At 37.4% G+C, this 20,651-nt stretch overlaps 1 protein-coding gene and 1 non-coding gene across 4 annotated transcripts in view; both read right to left on the bottom strand.

The window, feature by feature from the left end:
- Positions 1–572: 572 nt before the first annotated feature.
- On the bottom strand, positions 573–672 carry LOC113200901 (small nucleolar RNA U13). The gene has a single exon (XR_003303087.2). It is a non-coding gene; the product is annotated as a small nucleolar RNA U13 (small nucleolar RNA).
- Positions 673–1,058: 386 nt separating this feature from the next.
- Tsg101 (tumor susceptibility 101) overlaps positions 1,059–20,651 on the bottom strand; it is a 60,772-nt gene continuing 41,179 nt past the window's right edge. For all 3 annotated transcript variants that reach the window (XM_026414489.2, XM_026414490.2, XM_077797516.1), the window contains 3 exons: positions 4,417–4,619; positions 2,704–2,943; positions 1,059–1,387 (listed from right to left, as the gene is read on the bottom strand). In XM_026414489.2, coding sequence (XP_026270274.1) covers positions 1,298–1,387; positions 2,704–2,943; positions 4,417–4,619 — 533 coding nt within the window. In that variant the 3' untranslated portion in view covers positions 1,059–1,297. The remainder of the gene's footprint in view (positions 1,388–2,703; positions 2,944–4,416; positions 4,620–20,651) is intronic.

Here is a 20,651-nt window from a genome sequence, read left to right as displayed (position 1 = left end):
CATTAAATAATAACTGTAAGGAATTTCTAGGAGAAATTCAGTTCTGTAGCAATGTTAGGTTGCTACAAAATAGCTTTCAGTTATGTTATTTCTCCAACTTACTCCTTAGGTTCATGATTTTAAAATGTAAAAAGCACATACACACAAAAATAATGTAAATGCTACAATCCTAACCCTAAGAAAAACCTTGGTTTAACCTTGGCAGTTTTTATTCTGATAATTTTTATAAGTGGATTTTAATTTTCTAAGAAAATATCTGAACTATAAACCCCTCTGATGTTGCAATTGGTTATTCTTCTCTTGGGCTAGGTATAAATCTCCAAAGGAAAACATTTCACATTGGGATGTTTTCTTCTTCTACCACTCTCAATTCGATGGGGAATATTTTGTTCTAGTTGGATGAGCTCTGCAGGACATCTACTAGGTATGTAGCTCATTTTTTCATCATAAATTTGGTTACAGCATCACTTCCCATAAAGACAGAACTTCAAATACCAACAAAGACAAGGATGCTTGTGCATTGTATCTTTCCCTTTTTCTTAAAAAAAAAAAAAAAAAAGTTTATTTTTTCACTTCAGATAGGAAATGTGCTGACATTATAAAAAGATTTGAGGGGGGCACATCTTACACATGGTGTGAAAATCCAATCATGCTTATGAAACAATTAAAGGGGAAGGCACAGATCCTATTATGTCCAGACCATCTTGTCTAGCTAACATAGATTTGGGTGTATAGCTTGGCACCTGCCATTCTGTTCCTTTCTCTCTGACAGAAACAGTTATGGTTCAATCAGGCCATAGAAAGGAAACAGATCTAGCAAGGACTGGTGGGAGGGTAAGGTACACATACCTCTCACAAAAAGATCAGTTTTCAAATCCTTCAATATTTAATTCAAATATATTCCATATTAAATAAAATTCTCTTTATATCCTATAGAATAAATAACACTAAATTGTAACTATTATTGATCAATATTATGTTTTGGTTGCTAAGTGAGAAGACTGCTTCTTATGAAGGTTCATAGATCTTTCCTAAAGAAGTCCAAAAAAGAAGAGAAAAATTATGCAACAAATTTTATTTAGCATAGTCAGTTCCAACATTCAGCACAAAAAGTTTACAGAGGATAGAAAGTGCATTAATAAAAGCCAGTCTTTACCCAAAGAAAACAGAAAATATATTATTGATTCAAAATATTTTACACTTGAATGATAAACTGAATAACTTATTCTGGGTACCTACTGATAAAAGAAAAGAGAAGAAAAGAATGCTTTAAGAAGAGGTCAAACTCCAGCTGAAGTCAGTAGAGGTCACTAAGACCAGCAGTCTTTCTTGCTTTTTGCATTAGTGCCCTCAACTGGAACTGTTTACGGGACAGCAGACGTACATGCTGGAAGGGGGGAAAAATTTCAACAGTTTAGAATGGCTTTGATCCAGGCTCACGCATGAAGTATCAGATAGCTATAACCTAAATGGGATCTAAGAATCCTAAATACATTACCAATATCAACCTGTGTTTGGAATCACTACCTCATTACTTGTGGCTTTTAAAACTTCACCACAATGAAGCCAGTAGACTACATTAGAGCAAAGTCTTCTGAGGCTTACAGGGAAAGCCTCATTCGAGGATCTGGCTCAGGATTTTGAGCTTTATCCTTTTCTTTTTTTTTTGGGTGGTGATGGGGATCAACCCCAGAACCTCACAGATGCTAGGCAAGTACTCTACCACTGAGTTACACTTCTGATATATAACCAAGATGTCTCACTCTGCCATGAAAACTTGTAGCATGATCCTAATGGAAGTTACCCATTCTTCTCCCTTGGCTATAAAAAGGAGATGGGCAAGGATAAGCAACATGGGGTTAGTTTTTGTCCGTGGTCTAATCCCTACCAAGTAGCATACACCTCTTACCTAACCAGGTGCATCTTTCCCTATGCTACGCCATCAAAGCAGGAGACAGTGTAGAGAGTTCTCTCTTGGGTCTCTGGTTTATACCAATTCATGTGTTTGCCTCAGACCTAAGCTTGCATCAGACCTAAGGCTCATGGTTTATCCTCTCACCCACAGTAAGATCAGTTAAATGACCTGACCAGCCTCACATGTACACTGAGGCACCAACAGCAGCTGGACCAAATATCGAAAGGATGGCTGCTGCTATTCTTAAAACTATATTCTCCATGACCCACCAAACAGCAATAACCAAACCCAGCTTACTAGATTTTCATATCTGTATAACAGCATTAAGCCTAGGAAAATTTTCATTCAAAAGAGTAGCCCACTTCCTTGGAAAGGGCTGTTTATCGGGGGAAAACCAATCTAAAATTATACAACATTAACAGATAAAAGATGGAGTGAGTAGTCAGTGATCTCAATTTAAGTAGTATAACCTGAAAGAACCTATGTAAATTTATGTCCCCTTGATACACTCAGACACAATAGTTATAATAGAAGAGTTACAGCCATCTTGATTCTGCCAGGCGGGTAGGAACTGCAGACCCTAGCCCAATTTCTCCTTACTTGGAGTGCTCCTCAGCGCTCTAAGAAGACACTGCTTGTTCATGGTCATATATCTCACCTGCTTGCTCTTGTATGGAAAAATTATCTTAAACTTCCCTACAGAGAAACCCTTTTGGTTTGTGGTTTTCAAGGTTAGTGTCCCTATAGCACAAGATCTAAAAGCCTGGAAAACAGTGAGGAAGACATACCTTTAAGAAGACATCCAGATCTATTACTCCTCGTCTCAAGGCTTCTCCCAGGTAAAAGATAGTGTCTTCAATAGCATTTTCCTCTGCATACAGATTTAGGATCTGTTTATATAGTGGGGCTGTGGGAATGATAACTTCATCAATATCATTATTTTCAGATTGATTTTCCATTTTCTCCAGAGCAGAACTGAGTTCTTCATCCTTCTTTTTCAAAAGTTCTATGTTTTTGTTAACTTCAGCCTGAAAACAGAACAGTACATGCATGAAAGCTTTATACTAATTTGTACCTAATTATTTGCTTATCAGACAACTTCACAGGAAGGGACTAATAAAACAATAACACTAGTCAAAAGTAGAGGAAAAGATAATCTAATAGGCTGAATGAAAACAGGACAGTGGTGGAAATATCCTGAGTTGAGCACATTTAGTAACAGTGACAAGAGTTGCACTTATCAGTTAACAAGTGATAATGAAAACTAAGCCATCCACAAGATGCATTCCAGGAGGAAGTCACTTTACATAAAAGAGGTTCTTCCTCTAAACAAGTGGGCATCTGCCACAGAGTAATAATGCAGAGTCCTGAGGAACACTTGGCTTTATTTAGTTTGAGGATACTGTATGTGGTGATTGTAGGCCCTAAATTACATTATTGTCACTTTCCTGAACTTCTGAAAATGGCTGGCCACTACAGAGTTCACTTTATACATATACTAGAACCATTCTCCATGTCTAGGTACAAATCATTTCCTCCAAAGCCTTTGAATTTCAATATTTTTAACCTTTTTTTTGGCTCTGGGGATTGAATCTAGAGGTGCTTAACCACTGAGCCACATCCCCAGCCCTTTTTATTTTAAGATAGGGTCTAGCTAAGTTGCTTAGGGCCTTGCTAAGTTTCTGATGCTAGCTTTGAACTTGTGATCCTCCTTACCTAGGCCTCCTGAGTCACTGGAGTTATAGGTGTGTGCACCATGCCTGGCAATAATTTTTTTCTCTTAAATCAAAAGTGCACATTTACTGAAATTAATTCTCCCTCATGGGTATGAAAAGTGGACACGTGAAACTGGCTCTCAAGTTATGCTAGTGCTTTTACTTCATTTTCACTAAATAAAGACACAGGACTGATTTACACGCTGACTCTAAAGAAAAACAATCTGTCACAAAGAAACACACCATGTTTATGGGACTCTCTCAAGTTAGAAGAATTCATTGAAGATAACTCTAAAATGGTTTAAACAACATTTGGAAACAGAACTGTCCCTTAAATCTATAACTCATGGTCTATGGATCTTTATTGTGGCTTCGAACTCTAACTGTATGGCAACATCACATATTCAAACAGTCCTTTCTTTGGGTGGCAAGCAAAATGCTCTAAATATTAATCACATCCCAAAGAACAAACATGGGCTCTATTTTAAATAATGCTATAAAGAAGCTATAGTCAAATTTCTAAAATTATACACACACACACGCACATATATATATAAAAATATTTTTTAGTTGTAAATGGAGCTTTTATTTATTTGAATGTGGTGCTGAGGATTGAACCCAGGGCCTTCCACATGCCAGGCAAGTGCTCTGAGCCACAACTCCAGCCCTAGACACCTATAATTTTCTAAACTCTTTAATCCATGCATACCCATGGTATACACAGAACATTTTGCCATGACTAAACTTCAATTCCCAAATCTCAAAAGTCTTGGATGAATTACTTACTACTTCTTGATCTAAACGGGTGACCATCTCTTCCAGTTTCTGGTGACCTTTTTTCAGGTCTTCCTCTGTTCGTTTCAAGGCATTGAGCTCAGCCTGAGCGCGATCCATTTCCTCTTTCATTCGCCACCTCAGTTTGTCACTGACTGCTGAGATAAGAGAGGCTCGAATGGTGTCCTCGCTGATTGTGCCATCTCTGCTGGGACCTGCAGGAGACAAAGACAAAAATACATTTGCTTATTTCCCAAGCTCTCTCTATTCCTCTCACAGGAACCTTCAGAGAACAGGTCAAAATATGAGCAGACACTTTCAAAATAGGAGGAAATAAAAAAGAAAATGTATGCTACAATTCCATAATAAACAACAAAAAAACAACAAAAAATGTGAGCCGATTCAAAGAAATTTTTGCTCTAAGAAATTACTCTTTTAATCCATATTTACTCAATTAATCTCAATTAGGCAGAGACTATAACCCTAAATATTACAATTATTTCTAAATCTCCAACAAATGAGACCACAAATTTATACCAAAGAAAAATACTTCTTAATTTGAGTCAAGCCCATTCTCTGGTTTTACTGCTAAGCTGAAAGAAGACAGCCAGCCAGGAGAGGCCACTCAATGACTAAAATGGGCAGAGTTTCCCTAAACTGATGAACAGGTTAGTAAGGCTCCTCAGCTTCTACAAGACTTTTGCTCCTTTACTCCCTATTAAGAGAAGATGGTTGAACAGGTGAGCAAAAGAGAATGATATCCAAAAAATTTAGCAGTTGATTAAACTTGTTTATTCTCAGACTCCTTACTGTTCTTTTTCAAATTCTCTTTCTAATCAGTATAATTTCCTTGCACATTTCAGATCAAAGAACTTTCAGAATTTTCTCCAGAAAGGCCTTTCCTTTAAAAAAAACTATGGGTACTCTTTATTAATATTAACGTTCTTCAGTTATGGTTCTAAATCAGCAAACATAAATGAGTTTTTTTTTTTCAATTATATTTGACTATAGAATACCATATAGGGACATAAGAAATATATTTAACCTTAAGTGCCAATAAGGAATAAGGGATGATTACAGACTAACAAAGTATCACTTCTACCTTGAGTTGAAAATTTTTATCAACTTGACAGAGTTACACTAACCAGGGAAACAGACCTCTTCAGTATGTTTGCAAAAATTTGCCCAACTTTCACCACCCATGTCCTCATTCATTACAGGCCCTTTCCTGGTGCCAAGGCACACTGACTCCAAAGAAAGTATGCTGTCCAAAATACTCTGCAACTATTACCAGGCATTTTTTTTTTTTTTTAAATCAGAGATTGAACCTCAGAGGTGCTTAACCACTGAGCCACATCTCTAGCCCTCCCATTCCCCCTTTTTTATTTTTTGAGACAGGGTCTTGCGAAGTTCCTTAGGGCCTTGAGACTGGCTCTGAACTTGTGATCCTCTTGCCTTGGCCTCCCCAGTTGCTGGGATTATAGGCATGTCCCCAGTTCCACACATGCTTTGAATGGGCCATTTGATCACGACTTTCACAGTTCTAGAAGCTGGTTTGATTTTTGCCTTTTTCAGTTTTTGATTAGTAAAACTGTCTTCTCATAGAAGCTGATCCTTACCCAGGTTACATTGGGAGACTCTGGAGTTCTCCATCATCACAGATTTTGAAGGGAAGTGTAGAGTTATTTTTTTTCCCTTTCTTTTGTTTCCAACCCAGAGGAAAGAGGGTCTCTCTGAGTTGGATTTTCTTTATCTAGCAGGTAAAAATAAGTACAGTGTCCTCTCCATGACCTGAGGAGTGTCCTAGGGACCCTGGTACAGTGAAAAAGTCCCAACATCACACTGCCTCCCAGTGTTCACTATTTCTCCCTACAAGGGTCTCTTCCTTTCCATCAAGAAACCTCCTGCTGAGGGGAGCCAAACTATCCATCCTGTAGGGTTCATAGAGGCAAACGGTTGATTATTAACATACAAATCCATATAGTATACATGTTTCAGAATTCACTTCTCATTTTACAAAAGCATTTTAGCTTATTATTCCATATTTTTAGAAACAAAAGTATTAACTCTTTTTTTTTTTTTAAAGAGAGAGAGAGAATTTTCAATATTTATTTTTTAGTTCTCGGCGGACACAACATCTTTGTTGGTATGTGGTGCTGAGGATCAAACCCGGGCCACACGCATGCCAGGCAAGCGCGCTACCGCTTGAGCCACATCCCCAGCCCTAAAAGTATTAACTCTTTCAGACAAACTGTGCTTTGGAATTCAGAGCTGCAAAGCTAGAGGACTAAATTTCCCCTATGAAAATCAAGGTTTTGTTTTCCATACCCTGGCTTCTCTTAATACCTCACTTCCAAAGCGTTTGTATCAATTTATCAGCTATTACCATCACTTCTAAGCTCATTTCCTCATTTTTCTCCGACACTACAGTTTCTTCTACCACCCCTTTATCCATTCCCTCCAATACATACAATGAAGGTACCAGGAAGACTATGGCAACTTTCCTGAACTCACCCATTCATATCTTCACTCACTCACTTCTGGCATCTCTGATGTTTTTGTACTACTCCTACTCCCAGTAAGCATCTCTCCTCAGCCTGGACTCCTTGTCCATCTCATATATCCCTGGAGATAAGCTGCCCTGCAACGGGGCCTCATACATAGCCACCCAATCGCCCAGGACTTCAAAGGCTCACCTGCCATTAAATCTAACCAAAATCCTCAATCCTTCTGATCCCTCCCTAGAGCCATAAATCCCTAAATCCTCTTTTACCATCTTCCACAAAGGCAACAATCTGCAGGAGGATATCATCAGAGAAGACAAAAACCATCAATAGGAGTATTCCACTGTTTTTCTTCCTCTCTGCTTTGACACAAGAATCCTAACTCCTTTAATTATGTGCCTAGCTCCTCACTGTTCAAAAGAATTTTCTGTTAGATTTGGATATGTGGTATCTCCCAAAAGCTCATGTCATATGTGAGAAAATACAAGAATGTTCAGAAGTGAAATGACTAAATTGAGAGTAAAACCAAATCAGTGGGTTCATTTACTGGTACGAATTAACTGGGTGGTAACTATAGTCAGGAAGAGATGGCTGGTCACAGTGACATAAAAGCTAACTAAAACACCTTCCTTTCTTAGCAAGAAAACTTACTTCTCCAGATCCCTTTTAAGGACAAAAATGCCTTAAAGTTTGCATCTGTCCCTCTTCCTAATTCTATTTAGTCAAAGTACAATGACTACATTTTCTACTTGTTTGTATTCTGTAGTTACAATCCACTCAGACAAGGAAATGTCCATTTATTCACCTCTTACCAGCCACAAAACATGGGTATGAAGCCTGTTCTCTCCAGTTTTAACCTGAGTTCAAGTTTAGTCTTTGATCCATGTACATTCTCAATGGGGGTGAGATCACCCCCATACATGCCAAACAAGGGTAAAAAAATGAATTTAGAAAATGATATATTGCTTTTTTTAAATTCAAAGATACACATATAACATTTCTGTGAGGAGAATGGTTAGGGGAAAAAATGTCTAGAAGGGCTGACTGGCTAGGAGAATAAATGAGAAAAAGGTTAAGAACGCTGCAGAGAGGGGATCACATTCCTGGACGCTCCGTGGCATAAAACCAAGAAACAAAGAAGAGAGGCAGCTTCTCCCAAGGTGGGTGATCAAAAAAGGGGGAGGGTACTTTACTGGAACCTAAAACTGGACATTCAAAGCAGATCAGAAACACAAGACATTGATATAAGAAAAAAATCTCCAGTGGCATAGATGCTGCCATAAGACAGGCCAGAAGCTCCAGTCAGAGAGGTTCCTCCATGAGCACAATAGAGGGATAAGGGAATTAAAGGCCTGCATTTTTGGGAGGCCTGAGATATGTCTGTGTATGAAGTGTTTAGAGACCAAGGACATTGCCCCACAAACCTGAAACACACGCTGCATGACATCTCTGTGTGGGGAAAGAAGCTGCTGCCTTTACAGCTTCCGCATAGGGCAGGGCCAGGGCCAGGGCCAGGCCAGCAGAAGAAGAAGCTGACTCCTGGTAAACTCCAGTTTACCCTGAAATACAGGCCCAATTAACACACACTTCACAACAGTGTGCTTAAGTGACCAGAAAAAAATCAAACGTGGAGAGAGATTTTATACAGGGGATAACGGATCTCAGGAAACCATCCAGCTCTATCCCTCCCTTTCCAATCTGACTGCTTGAAAGATGGGTTCGGAGAGATGCCTCTGGCTGTGAACTGAGAAGGTGGGGGCAGGAGAAATTGGAGACTGAACCCAAGACCAGAAAGCGTGGGGTCTGCAGGTGACACAGAGGACTAATAATTGGCTTCCGCACCAGATGAGTGGAATCCAGGGGAACTCTGGGATAAAGTACTCCAGCATAGACCAGCAAGTACTGGGCCCCGGAGGTTCATTGATTTACAATCTTCAGACCAATTAGCTTTCAGTGAAGAGCCTGGAGCCCACCTAAACCTAAACCCTGACCTCAGGAACTATGCCTATGGGATTACCTCTCACTCCAGCAATCCAGAGGATGGGATATCACACTCCAGAAGACCCCACCTAAACTGCTAAGAAGAGAAGCTGAGAATATTTTGAACTCCAACAGGAAGAATTCTTAAACTTTTCATCAGGATTTTTTTAAAAATTCTTTTTCACTCTTTAATAGTAACCTTAATGGTACATGGACATTTATACAATTTTCTGTTTTTTTCCTCTCTCCTTATCTCTAGCATTTTTGAAGTCAGTTATTTTACATGGATAAGTTTTTTGTGAACTAGAATGTTTGATTAGTATATTTTATTTTTGTTTTGTATTCTTTTGTTGTAATTTTTATTTAACTTTTTGCTTTACATTTTTTCTCCTGTTTCCCTTTATCCTCTGTTTTCTTCTGTTAACAGCCAATCTCTTTTTTAATTAATTTCTTTTACAGAGAGAGAGAGAGAGAAAATTTTTTAACATTTATTTTTTAGTTTTCGGTGGATACAACATCTTTATTTTATTTTTATGTGGTGCTGAGGATCAAACCCAGCACCCCACGAATGCCAGGCGAGCGCGCTACTGCTTGAGCCACATCCCCAGCCCTTAATTAATTTTTAAATTTATATATGACAGCAGAATGCATTACAATTCTTATTATACATACAGAGTACAATTTTCATATCTCTGGTTGTATACAAAGTATATTTACATCAATTCATGGATTCATACATGTACTTTGGATAATAATGTCCATCACATTCCACCGCCCTCCAATAGATGAATGGATAAAAAAATGTGGCATATACACACAATGGAATATTACTCAGCAACAAAAGAGAATAAAATCATGGCATCTGCAGGCAAATGGATGGAGTTAGAGAAGACAATGCTAAGTGAAATTAGCCAATCCCCCCCGAAAACAAATGCCTAATGTTTTCTCTGATATAAGGAGGATGATTCATAGTGGGGTAGGGAGGGGGAGTGTGGGAGGGCGCATGGGGTTAGAAATGATGCTGACAGCCAATCTCTATTCTTCTTTCATTCTTCCTTTAATCTCTTACTTCTGTCTTCTCTCCTCCTCCCTCATAATCATCACATCCTTTATCACTTCTGTTCTTTCCCTGTCTACCAACTGAAAATGTAAACCCTTTTGCAAACTTGCTGTTTTTTTTAAAAAAAAATATTTTTGTAGTTGTCAATTAACTTTTATTTTATTTATTTATATGCAGTGCTGAGAATTGAACCCAGTACCTCACACATGCATTCTACAACTAAGCTACAACCCCAGCCCACAAACTTGCTGTTTTTATTATAGGCATAACTAATTATATAATTTGTTTATTGTGTTAATTAACATTATAGATGTCATAATAGGAGCTATTTGATTTAATGCTGTAAATTGTTTGATTGGTTCTTGTTTTTATTTGACTCCCCCTAAACAGTGAGGTACTAGAAACCTTCAGAGACACTCTTAAGTCCACAGGGTAGAAATTCTACTGCCTCAGATCCATACTGTTAGATGGGTAGACACTCAAAGAACATGAAAAAACAAGGAAACAAATCTCTCCAAGCAAACCAAGATACTCCAATAATAGAATCCATTGATACCACAGTGGAAGAAATGTCGGAGAAGGAATTTAGAATGAACACAGTTAAACTAAAAGTAAAAGATGATGTAAAAGAGCAAATATAGGTAGCAAAAGATCAGTTCAATAGAGTTAGAGATTGTGGGGAAAAACCAAACAGAAATTCTTAAAATGAAGGAAACAATAAACCAAGTTAAAAATAAAATAAAAGCATCACCAACAGAGTAGACCACTTGGAAGATGGAACCTCAGGCAATGAAGACAAATAAATAATCTTGAAAATAGAGTTGACCACGGAGAGAAGATGTTAAGAAACCATGAACAGATCTTGCAAGAATCATGGAATAACATGAAAGGACCAAATTATCGGGATAAATGAAGGTGTGGAGATACAAACCAAAGAAATGCACAATCTTTTGAATGAAATAATATCAGAAAATTTCCCAAGTCTAAATAATGAAATAGAAAATCAAATATAAGAGGTTTACAGGACCCCAAATGTGCAAAATTACAACATACACAAATCAAGGCACATTATAATGAAAATGCCCAGCATACAGAACAAGAATAAAAATTTAAATGCTGAGAGAGGAAAATATGAGATTATATATAGGGGTAAAACCAAATTGGATCACAGCTGATTTCTCAACCCAGACTCTCAAAGCTCGGAGGTCCTGGAATAACATATACCAAGCTCTGAAAGAAAACGGATGCCAACCAAGAATCCAGCAAAATTAAGCTTCAGATTTGAAGATGAAATAAAAACCTTCCATGATAAAAACCTTTCATGATAATCAAAAAATAAAAGAATTTGCAACGAGAAAGCCTGAACTTCAGAATATTCTCAACAAACATTCCATGAAGATGAAATGAAAAAGAAAAAGTGAAAACCAGAAGGGAGGAACTACAACCAGATATTTTGTTGCTATTATTAATGTCTATTTTCTGGTCTTGTCACCATTACCCCAATCTCATTTTTAAACTTATGTTCTACTCCTGCTATATTTAAATTATGTTACCCACAGTCTATGAAAGGCAAACTTTTTGAAGGCCTTGCAAATGACCTGTGTGCTTTAAATACCAGCAAAATGATCCTGCTCTTTTCCTTAACAAGCACTACCTCTCCCTTCAATAAACTCTAAGCCATTCTGAACTAATAGAGTTTAATGCTCTTGAATATCAAATTCCATCTCTACCACGAAGTTATGGTTAAGACTAACTGCTACCCATGATCTTTCTTCCATTAACCCATAATTAATTCTCAAAGCACCAGCACAACAACTGGAACCTACTTTCTTAACAGTTCTTACTACAAACAGTTTAAAAGTTGATAGGGAGGGACCACATACTCCTTACATGCAACCTAAACATGAGTGGGAAACTGCTGAAGGGTTTCCTGAAACCAACAGAATTACTTATCTTCGAGGAGTCCTGGATAAAAGCAATCTCAAGGCCCCAGGAACTAGAAGTCCTTAGGATGTGCTTTACAGGAACCTTCCTTTCTCTTATTTGTGCTGGAATGTAGAAGGTAATTAAAATTGTTAATCAACATAACAATGCTAAAATGGCAAGGTGTTATAAAACCAAATGAAGAAGAGCTAATCAATATTTCTTCTCTCTGAAAATCAGAAAATAACTTCTGAAGTTCTATTGCTTTGAAGGGCTATAGTTGGAAGGGGTATTGAAAAGTGAATAAAATACTTCACTATCACTGTTTCAACTTACTCAAATAAATATGCCTCAACAGCCACTGCAATTCAGTGGTAAGCCTCTTCATGAGTCAAATAAAAGATACTATTCCTGTCTCCAAGGGGACATACAAATGGTTTAGCAGGTAATACTAGCATGATTCTCTCTCTTTGACTTGCTTTGGTTTGCCATTTTTGCCAGAGAGTTGAAAATTTATTTATAAGTTTGGGTTCTCCAAATAAATTCAAAACATTAGAAAAATGCAACATGCATTAAATCTTTTCTGTGACAATCTCTGCTTTTGCTATACAAACCAAAGTTAAGTTTCCAACCTATTCTCTATTATAAAACCATCCCTCAAAGAATAGGAGTGTGCCATAATTCCTGCTTTGTAACATTCGTGATGGCCCAGCCCATACTTAGGTAAACATGGACCTGTCTTTCATTTAGGGTGCAAGGGACAGAACCCAAGGCCTTGTGCATGACAGGGTACCCTCTTTTTCCAGTACTCTTATGTTGCCTTCTCATCTTCAAATTATATTAACAGCAAGAAGTTTTTGACAGATCTTAATGGTGGGAGGTACTTTAGAGTATTTTTAAAAAGTTCAAACAAAAACAAGATATTTTATGGTCTGTGTAGTAAGTAATTAGTCTTACCCCAAAAGGGAGAGGACTGGCTTTTACCCTTGGCTCCTGGAGGAGAGCTCTAAGCCCTTGGAATACCCTCCCCGGTACGAATGTCTTTGTTTATTTAACTGGGGGCCTTGGGCCACACAAAATAGTCTAAACAATGGTGGGGGGGGGGGGGGTTCAGGCTTTGCTGTAGTAACAGTTCAACTTCTGGAGGGCCTGGAAACTAAAGGTCAGTTCCACCAGGAGTGAACCAACCATGTCTTCATGACTAAGCCCCAATAAAAACTCTGAATATCAAAGCTCAGGTGGGATTCCTTGGTTGAAAATATTCTGTATATATTGTTATACGTTGTGGTTAGGGAAAGTCAGCAGTGTCTATGACACCATTCGAAGAGGACAACCAGAAGCCTTTAACTTGGAACTTTCTTGATTACCCCATACATCTCTTTCCTTAGCTGATTTTAATCTGCATCATTTTGCTGTAGTCTTAGTATAATAGTTTTCAGTGAGTCTGTACTTCTAGACAATTATAGAATCTCAGCATGGTGTTGAGAATTCTCGAACTGGCAACTGGTTTCAGAGTAAGGGTGGCCTTGTGGACTTCCAAACTTTACAGGTCCTTACCTGAGGGTATTCTCTTACCTAATCAAGAATTCACCATTCATGGCCATGTGTAGAATAAGGCAGTCTACTTCAAATGATGATGTATAAAAAGATAACCATTATTTCTGCAATTGCTAAACATTCATAATACAATATATCAGAGAGTTAGCTGTATTTCTTGAGAATCTTTCACAGACTCAATGACTTAAAGACTTAGCTACTTAGTCATTTGGATGGAATTTAGTCCAAATCAAAACCTCCAATTTCTCACACTGTACTAAATTACTGAAGTCCTTAAAAGAGAGCAAAAAAGGATAATTTCTATGAGTTTAGTTCAGATTTCAGCGCCCAAAGAGTGGCATATAAAAAGGAAAGTGAAGATGATATCTCATTAAGTCCCCCACTTTGTCAAGGAGGCATTAGAATAGAAAATTATACTTGTTTCTAAAAATCATTTGTCTTATTATAACCTATGTGAAATTTTATTATGGGTCTTGTGAGATGAGAAAATCCTTCTCCCAGAAATTAAGTACCCAAATGATATGAACACATGGTTAGGCATTCAAATTGTAGCCAATCACATGTAATAGTTAAATTCCATTTATCTGTGTAGAAGTTATTTGAACTAATAAAGGCTTGTGGGTCTTCTTATAATCTATTCTGAATTTTTCACAAACACCAACAAACTAAAGTTACCATATCTGAATTAAAGGATCAACTTATACTGATTCTAAATTTTCAAATCCCTATTTTTCTTTTTTAATATCTTTTTTATTTGTTTTTACATGTGGTGCTGAGAATCGAACCCAGTGCCTCACATATGCTAGGAAGTGCACTATGGCTGAGCTAGCCCCAGCCCCTCAAATCCCTATTTTTGAAAACTCACATTTAAATTCTAGGATTTACATTGTTTCTAATGAAAAAGACTGAGGCAAATGCAACCATAGAGCACCAAGACTCATTCAGCCAAAGCCATTAATACTCAAAATAGGAATGAAGCTGAGGTAGCAAACTGCTTTGCCCATAAAAGTCATAGTTCATCTGAGGAGGCTAGACCTGCCAAGATTAGACCTAGTCTGGGCTGAGGATGTGGCTCAAGCGGTAGCCCGCTCGCCTGGCATGCGTGCGGCCCGGGTTTGATCCTCAGCACCACATACAAACAAAGATGTTGTGTCCGCTGAAAACTAAAAAATAAATATTAAAAAAATTAAAAAAAAAAGATTAGACCTAGTCTTAACCCCTTTTCATACACAGACCTTAATACAAAGTATATCTAAACTTACTTCAAATCCAACTACCTTCTAAAAAGGTAAGAACTACAAATCAAATCTGAAATAAAAAAGAAACACCCAGAGTTTTTAAAAGTAAAACAAACACACAAACAACAACAACAAAATCCTCAAAATGTTATGAGCTGCTTACCACTTTTAAGTTTGTTCACATAAACAAATAAGAAGAAAGATTTGGTGGAAGATTCTCATCTACTTCTTGGACACTTTTCAAATAAGTTTTTCTCTAAATATCCTATAAGAAACTCTGATATTCTGCATCTTTACTAAGATCAAGAAAAATCTGTGGCAAACTTCCATACCTCAAGTACCCACATACTAACCTTTTACCCAAGCAGAGTCAGATTTCAGAACTGCTCTTCTACAATTCCAGATGAACAACTGAAAAGGTAATAGCCTACTCTGAGAAACAATTCTCAACAAAATGCTGTACCATTTACATGCCAGGTAGCATACAATTACCAACTAATCTTCAGGAAATGATGTAACTTTTCTAGTATTAGGAAACCAACACTATTCAAAAGATAAGACTAATTACTAATGAGTAATTTAGTCTAGCATCTTTAAAAGTATACTAAATACCTTCTAAATTTAAAGGTAACTTCCTGATGACTTGTTTTTCTGCATGCTGTACTTCCTGAACTTGATAATAAAAACTTTTATGCTGAGGACAGATAACAAGGGAATTAAGACTGACTTGTTCTCTGGTGAACTAAATCTGCATATGCATATTTCCTATTTTGTGTCTCACTTTGCCTTCTTTTATAAAAAGAGGGCCCCCAACTCAAGATGAAAATTTGAGACAAAAGTCTTTTCTCTCTTCCTCAAGGTTGACTTTCAATAAGCCTTGTTTCTTGCCAACCTGACTCCCAAGCAATAGGTAAAGACAGACAAGAGCAGTGGAAACATGAAATTAAGGGAATAATTTTATAAGCTGAGCCCACTGTGCTGACTCCCACATGCTTTCTTTTTCTTTTTTTTTTTTTTTTTGCTACTGGTATTGAGCCCAGGGGCATTTTACCATCCCCAAAGCTTTTTAGTTTTTTGAGACATGGTTGTGCAAAGATGCTTAGGGCCTTGAACTTGTGATCCTCCTGCCTCGGCCTCCCTGGATTACAGGTATGCATGCATCACCAAATCCCATCCTCTCATGCTTTCTTTTAAAAAGCAATTTACCATAGCCCTGCATTCCTCCACAAATAACCTGTTATCTATAGGAGAAATGCAGGTCCAAAATGCCAATAAGAACACAAGTTACCTTGAAAGAGGGGACTTGTGTGAACTGCACATAGACCAGATTACAGAACTCAGGGAGATAAGAATAACTACAAAACTATAAGAATAAATTCCAGTTTGAATAGGTCAGCATGGGCTAAAGTGACAAAGAGTTGCCCTGGACCTTTACTATGTGTGGTGGGAACTTGGAAAGTCTGATGTTATCTGGCTGTCAGTAAAAAAGTCAAGAGGTGGACCTGGGCAAGATTCTCCGGAAACTTCCCTGGGATTACAATAAAACTGGAGGGCAAGAAGGGTGGGGGTCCTCTGAGAGGACCCACTTACTCCCTTCAAAGTGTACCCCCCCCTTTTTTTTTCCTATCCCTTCTAATAAACTCATGTTTGCTTCTCTGAGTGACATGTCTAAAATCTTTCTGGCTTCATGCTAGTAGTATTTGAGAGCTTAAAAAAAACTTTAAGCTTACTTACTAAGCATTATGAAACATGAATGTAAGTTAAAACACATGCTCTCAAATCACAGGGGAAGGAGACAGGAAAGTGGATTCAGGGATGATTAGAAATCAAACATGACTGTCTAATACTATGATGGCCAAAGCTTACATTGGTTATAACTATTATCAGTTAACAACTTCACCAAAAACATCCTGAAATAAGCCCTTGCAAGGTAAATGAATTTAACAGAAGAATAAAAACATCAAAGTGGGATATGGGACCAATGACAAGACAAACCTTTTCCAGTGTCAAACAGAAATTATTAAAAGATAGCATATGTGTCAAGGAAAAAAGGTTTCCAAATTAAAGATTTATGTAGTTCTTTGTATTGAAAATGCCACAAGAATTGTTTATAAAAATATAAGCCTCCTTTTTTAAAAAAATGTTTTAGGGAGTAATTTTTTTTAATAGTTTTATTTTGTTTATTTTTATGTGGTGCTGAGGATCGAACCCAAGTCCTCGAACCGGCTAGGCGAGCACTCTACCGCTGAGCCACAATCCCAGCCCTATAAGCCTCCTTTTTAAAAGCATCTTTTAAAAAATTTTTAACTTTATAGTGAGGATTAAACCAATGATGCTTTACCACTGAGCTATATCCCCAGTCATTTTTAGTTTTTTATTTTAAAACAGACTCACTGAATTGTCTAGGCTGGCCTAAAACATGCCATCCTCCTGCCTCAGCCTCTTGAGTCTCTGGTCTGTGCCCCCATGCCTGGCTTTGACAGCATCTTTTAAAATAAATTATAAGCTTTACCACATATACATAAGCAGTCTTTCATTTGGAAATGGAAATACACTGGAACAAAGAAAAATTAAAGTTACACATCCCAGAGGCACATGTATCCCTTCATGGATTTAAAATACTGTCCCTCAAAATGTGAATTAGCTGCATGATTCCTTTTAAGCACTAGATTCCAAACAGCAAATTCAAAGTATCCAAACATTTATAGTGTCAAAATAATACATCTTTCTTATGCAGGGTCAAGTTATAGATCAGAAGCCCCTGATTTTCCCTTCTAACTCCAACCCCAAATCCCCTAGTTATCTCAGAGTTTCCAAAACATTAAGTGAATCAAGATTGAACACATCTGTACCACACTCTGATAACAGGAGTCTGAGATGAAATAAAACTGAAGATTATGGCACAAGGGAATCATGGCTGATATTATATCATCTGATGAACATCATAAAGGAGTCAGTTAGCCCAATGACTTTTCTTCATATGTATATTCATATCATGTGGAGGTTTCACCAAGTGGCACTATACTTTTTTCCTGGGTACCATATTGGACCATGCTGGAGTAATATTCTTTTCCATTTTTTTGTAGACCCAGGAGTGCTTAACCACTGAACCACATCCTCATCCCTTTTTAATATTTTATTTAGAGACAGGGCCTCACTGAGTTACTTAGGCTGGTTTAGAACTCGCAATCCTCCTGTCTCAGCCTCCCGAGCAGCTGGGATAGAGGAAGAGTCTTCAATATTTGCTTGATAAACTTTAAATCTTTCTTAATATGGTTTATAATATCCAGTATGTTCACCACTTCCAGTTCATTTCTACCCAGGTATACAACTAGCACATCAGGATCTAGCAGGCAGTACTATGTATGAATCAAGGTAGAAGTTAATTGACCCTACTTTATGCCACTTTTCCCTATCCAGTGGAGTTTGGCATCCTCTGTGGGAATGGCCAGCTGGGGACCAAAGCTTCTAGAGTGCCCATTTTTTAGCTTTGAAAACATACAAATGACCACATATCCATAACTGCTTCTGTTTTCTTCTGGCATCTTCTACTGAGAGAACATAAATAAATATTAATGTTGTTTCCTAAACAACCTGGTAGTGGACTAGTAGTTTTAAATTGTTTAAATCAGAGTTCAAATTCTCTAGTTTTGGCAATGCTAACCTGGTTATATGCCCACTTCTAATAAAAATGTATCACTCTTAAAACACATATGGCTGGACGTGGTGGCACACTCCTAGTAACTTGGGAGGCTGAGGCAGAAGGCTCGTGAGTTTAAGGCCGGCCTAAGGAAAGAAATTCAATAAGTATTACACAGAGGGGCTGGGGATGTGGCTCAAGTGGTAGCGCGCTCGTCCAGCATGTGTGCAGCCCGGGTTGGATCCTCAGCACCACATACAAACAAAGATGTTGTGTCCGCCGATAACTAGAAAATAAATATTAAAAGAATTTTCTCTCTCTCTCTTTAAAAAAAAAATATATATATATTTTAAAAAAAAAGAAAAAAAAGTATTACACAGAAAAAGAAATACCAGTGGTCAACAAATGTACTAAAAAATTGTTCAATACCTCTAGCAATTACAAAATGCAAATTAAAACTGCACTGAGATTCCATCTCACTCCAGTCTGAATGGCAACTATAAAGAATAAAAGTAACAATGTTGGTGAGGATGTGGGGAAAAAGCTTCACTTAAACATTGATGGTGGAACTGGAAATTGGTGCAACTACTCTGGAAATCAGTATTAAGGTTCCTAAGAAAACTTGGAATGGAACGAACCATCATTTGACCCAGCTATCCCACTCCTTGGTATATAACCAAAGGACTTAAAATCAGCATACTACAGTGATGCAGCCACATAATGTTTATAGCAGCTCAATTCACAATAGATGAGCTATGAAATCCCCAACCTAGTGCCCTTCAACAGATGAATAAGAAAATGTGGTATATATACACAGTAGAATATTATTCAGCCATAAAGAAAAATAAAATTATGGCATTTGCCAGTAAATGGATGGAACTGGAGACTATCATGCTAAGTGCAATAAGCCAATCTCAAAAAACCCAAGGCCAATGTTCTCTCTGATATGTGGATGCTAACACACAATAAGGGGTAGAATAAAAGCTCATTGGATTAGACAAAGGGAACAAAGGGAAGAGAGGAAGAATGGGACTAGCAAAGACAGAATGAATTGGATATAACTTTCCTATGTTCATATGTAAATATACCACCTGTAAAATTTCACACCATGTACACCACAGAATGGGACCTTAAATAGAATTATACTCCACATATGTGGAATATGTGAAAATACACTCTATTGTCATGCATATCTAAAAAGAATTTTTAAAAAGACTTAAAAAAACAAACATACGCTATTAGTCTAGAGAAATAGCAATTTAAAATTTGAAGTCTAAATATTTTTAAGTTTTAGCTGGGCACAATGGCACAACCTGTAATCCCAGTGACTCAGGAGGCTAAGGCCTGGGGATCACAAGTTCAAAGACAGCCTGGACAACAAAGTGAGACCCTGTTTCAAAAAAATAAAAAAGTGTTGGGCAAACTAGGGAACCAGCCTAGGTATCCATCAATGGATGAATGGATAAAGAAAATGTGATATATATACACAACAGAGCCATAAAAAAATGAAATTATGTCATTTTCAGGAAAATGGATGGAACTTGAGTATTAAGTGATATAAGTTAAACTCATGGTTGTATGTGGAAGCTAGAGATGAAAAAGAAAAGAAAGGCTGGGGCAGTGTGTGGGGAGCCTCATGAAAATCAAAGAGATCAGTAGAAGCAGAGAAAACGGACCAGGAGCAGGGAAGAGGGAAGGGAAAGGGGAAGTTTTGGGGAATGATATAGGCTGAATTATACCACCATATTGTGTACATGTATTAATATGTAACAAGAAGTCTCACTATCATATATAACTATAACACACCAATTTACAAACTAAATTAAGTATACCAAAAAGTAAATACATAAGGGACTTGAAATGTAGTTCGGGAGTAAAGTGGCCCTAGGTTTAATCCCCAGTACCATAAGGAAAAAAAAAAAGAGAGAGAGAGAGAGAGAGAAAAATTTAAGTTTTATCCTCAGATATCCAGAAAAGTTTTTCTTCTGATGTCTTTGTTGGTAAATAATGCCTACAAAGGACAAGAATTTTAAGGAAAATTGTACACATTCCACTTCTTTTCCCAATGATTTTCTAGTGGAAAAGATTTCAGAAAATAATTTGCAAAGACAGATTTCAAAAAGCATACCTGGTCTTACAATGACTTCTGGGAAGAATTTAATTTACAGATCACAGCTTCCCTTTCTCCTCTAATTATATAAATAAATTTATTAAAATGTCACTATACTTGCATAGACAATATTTACAATAGATTTTTCCTTTTCTTTTTGTGCTGTTGGAAATCAAACACATGGTCTCATGCATGCTAAGCAAGCACTTTACCTATGAGCCATCTCTCTAACTCC

This window comes from Urocitellus parryii, chromosome 4 (genome assembly GCF_045843805.1).
Source record: "Urocitellus parryii isolate mUroPar1 chromosome 4, mUroPar1.hap1, whole genome shotgun sequence".
NCBI classification, from domain to species: domain Eukaryota; kingdom Metazoa; phylum Chordata; class Mammalia; order Rodentia; family Sciuridae; genus Urocitellus; species Urocitellus parryii.
The sequence above is the reverse complement of the archived record's forward strand: the minus strand, read 5'-3'. Positions and strand labels throughout refer to the sequence as shown.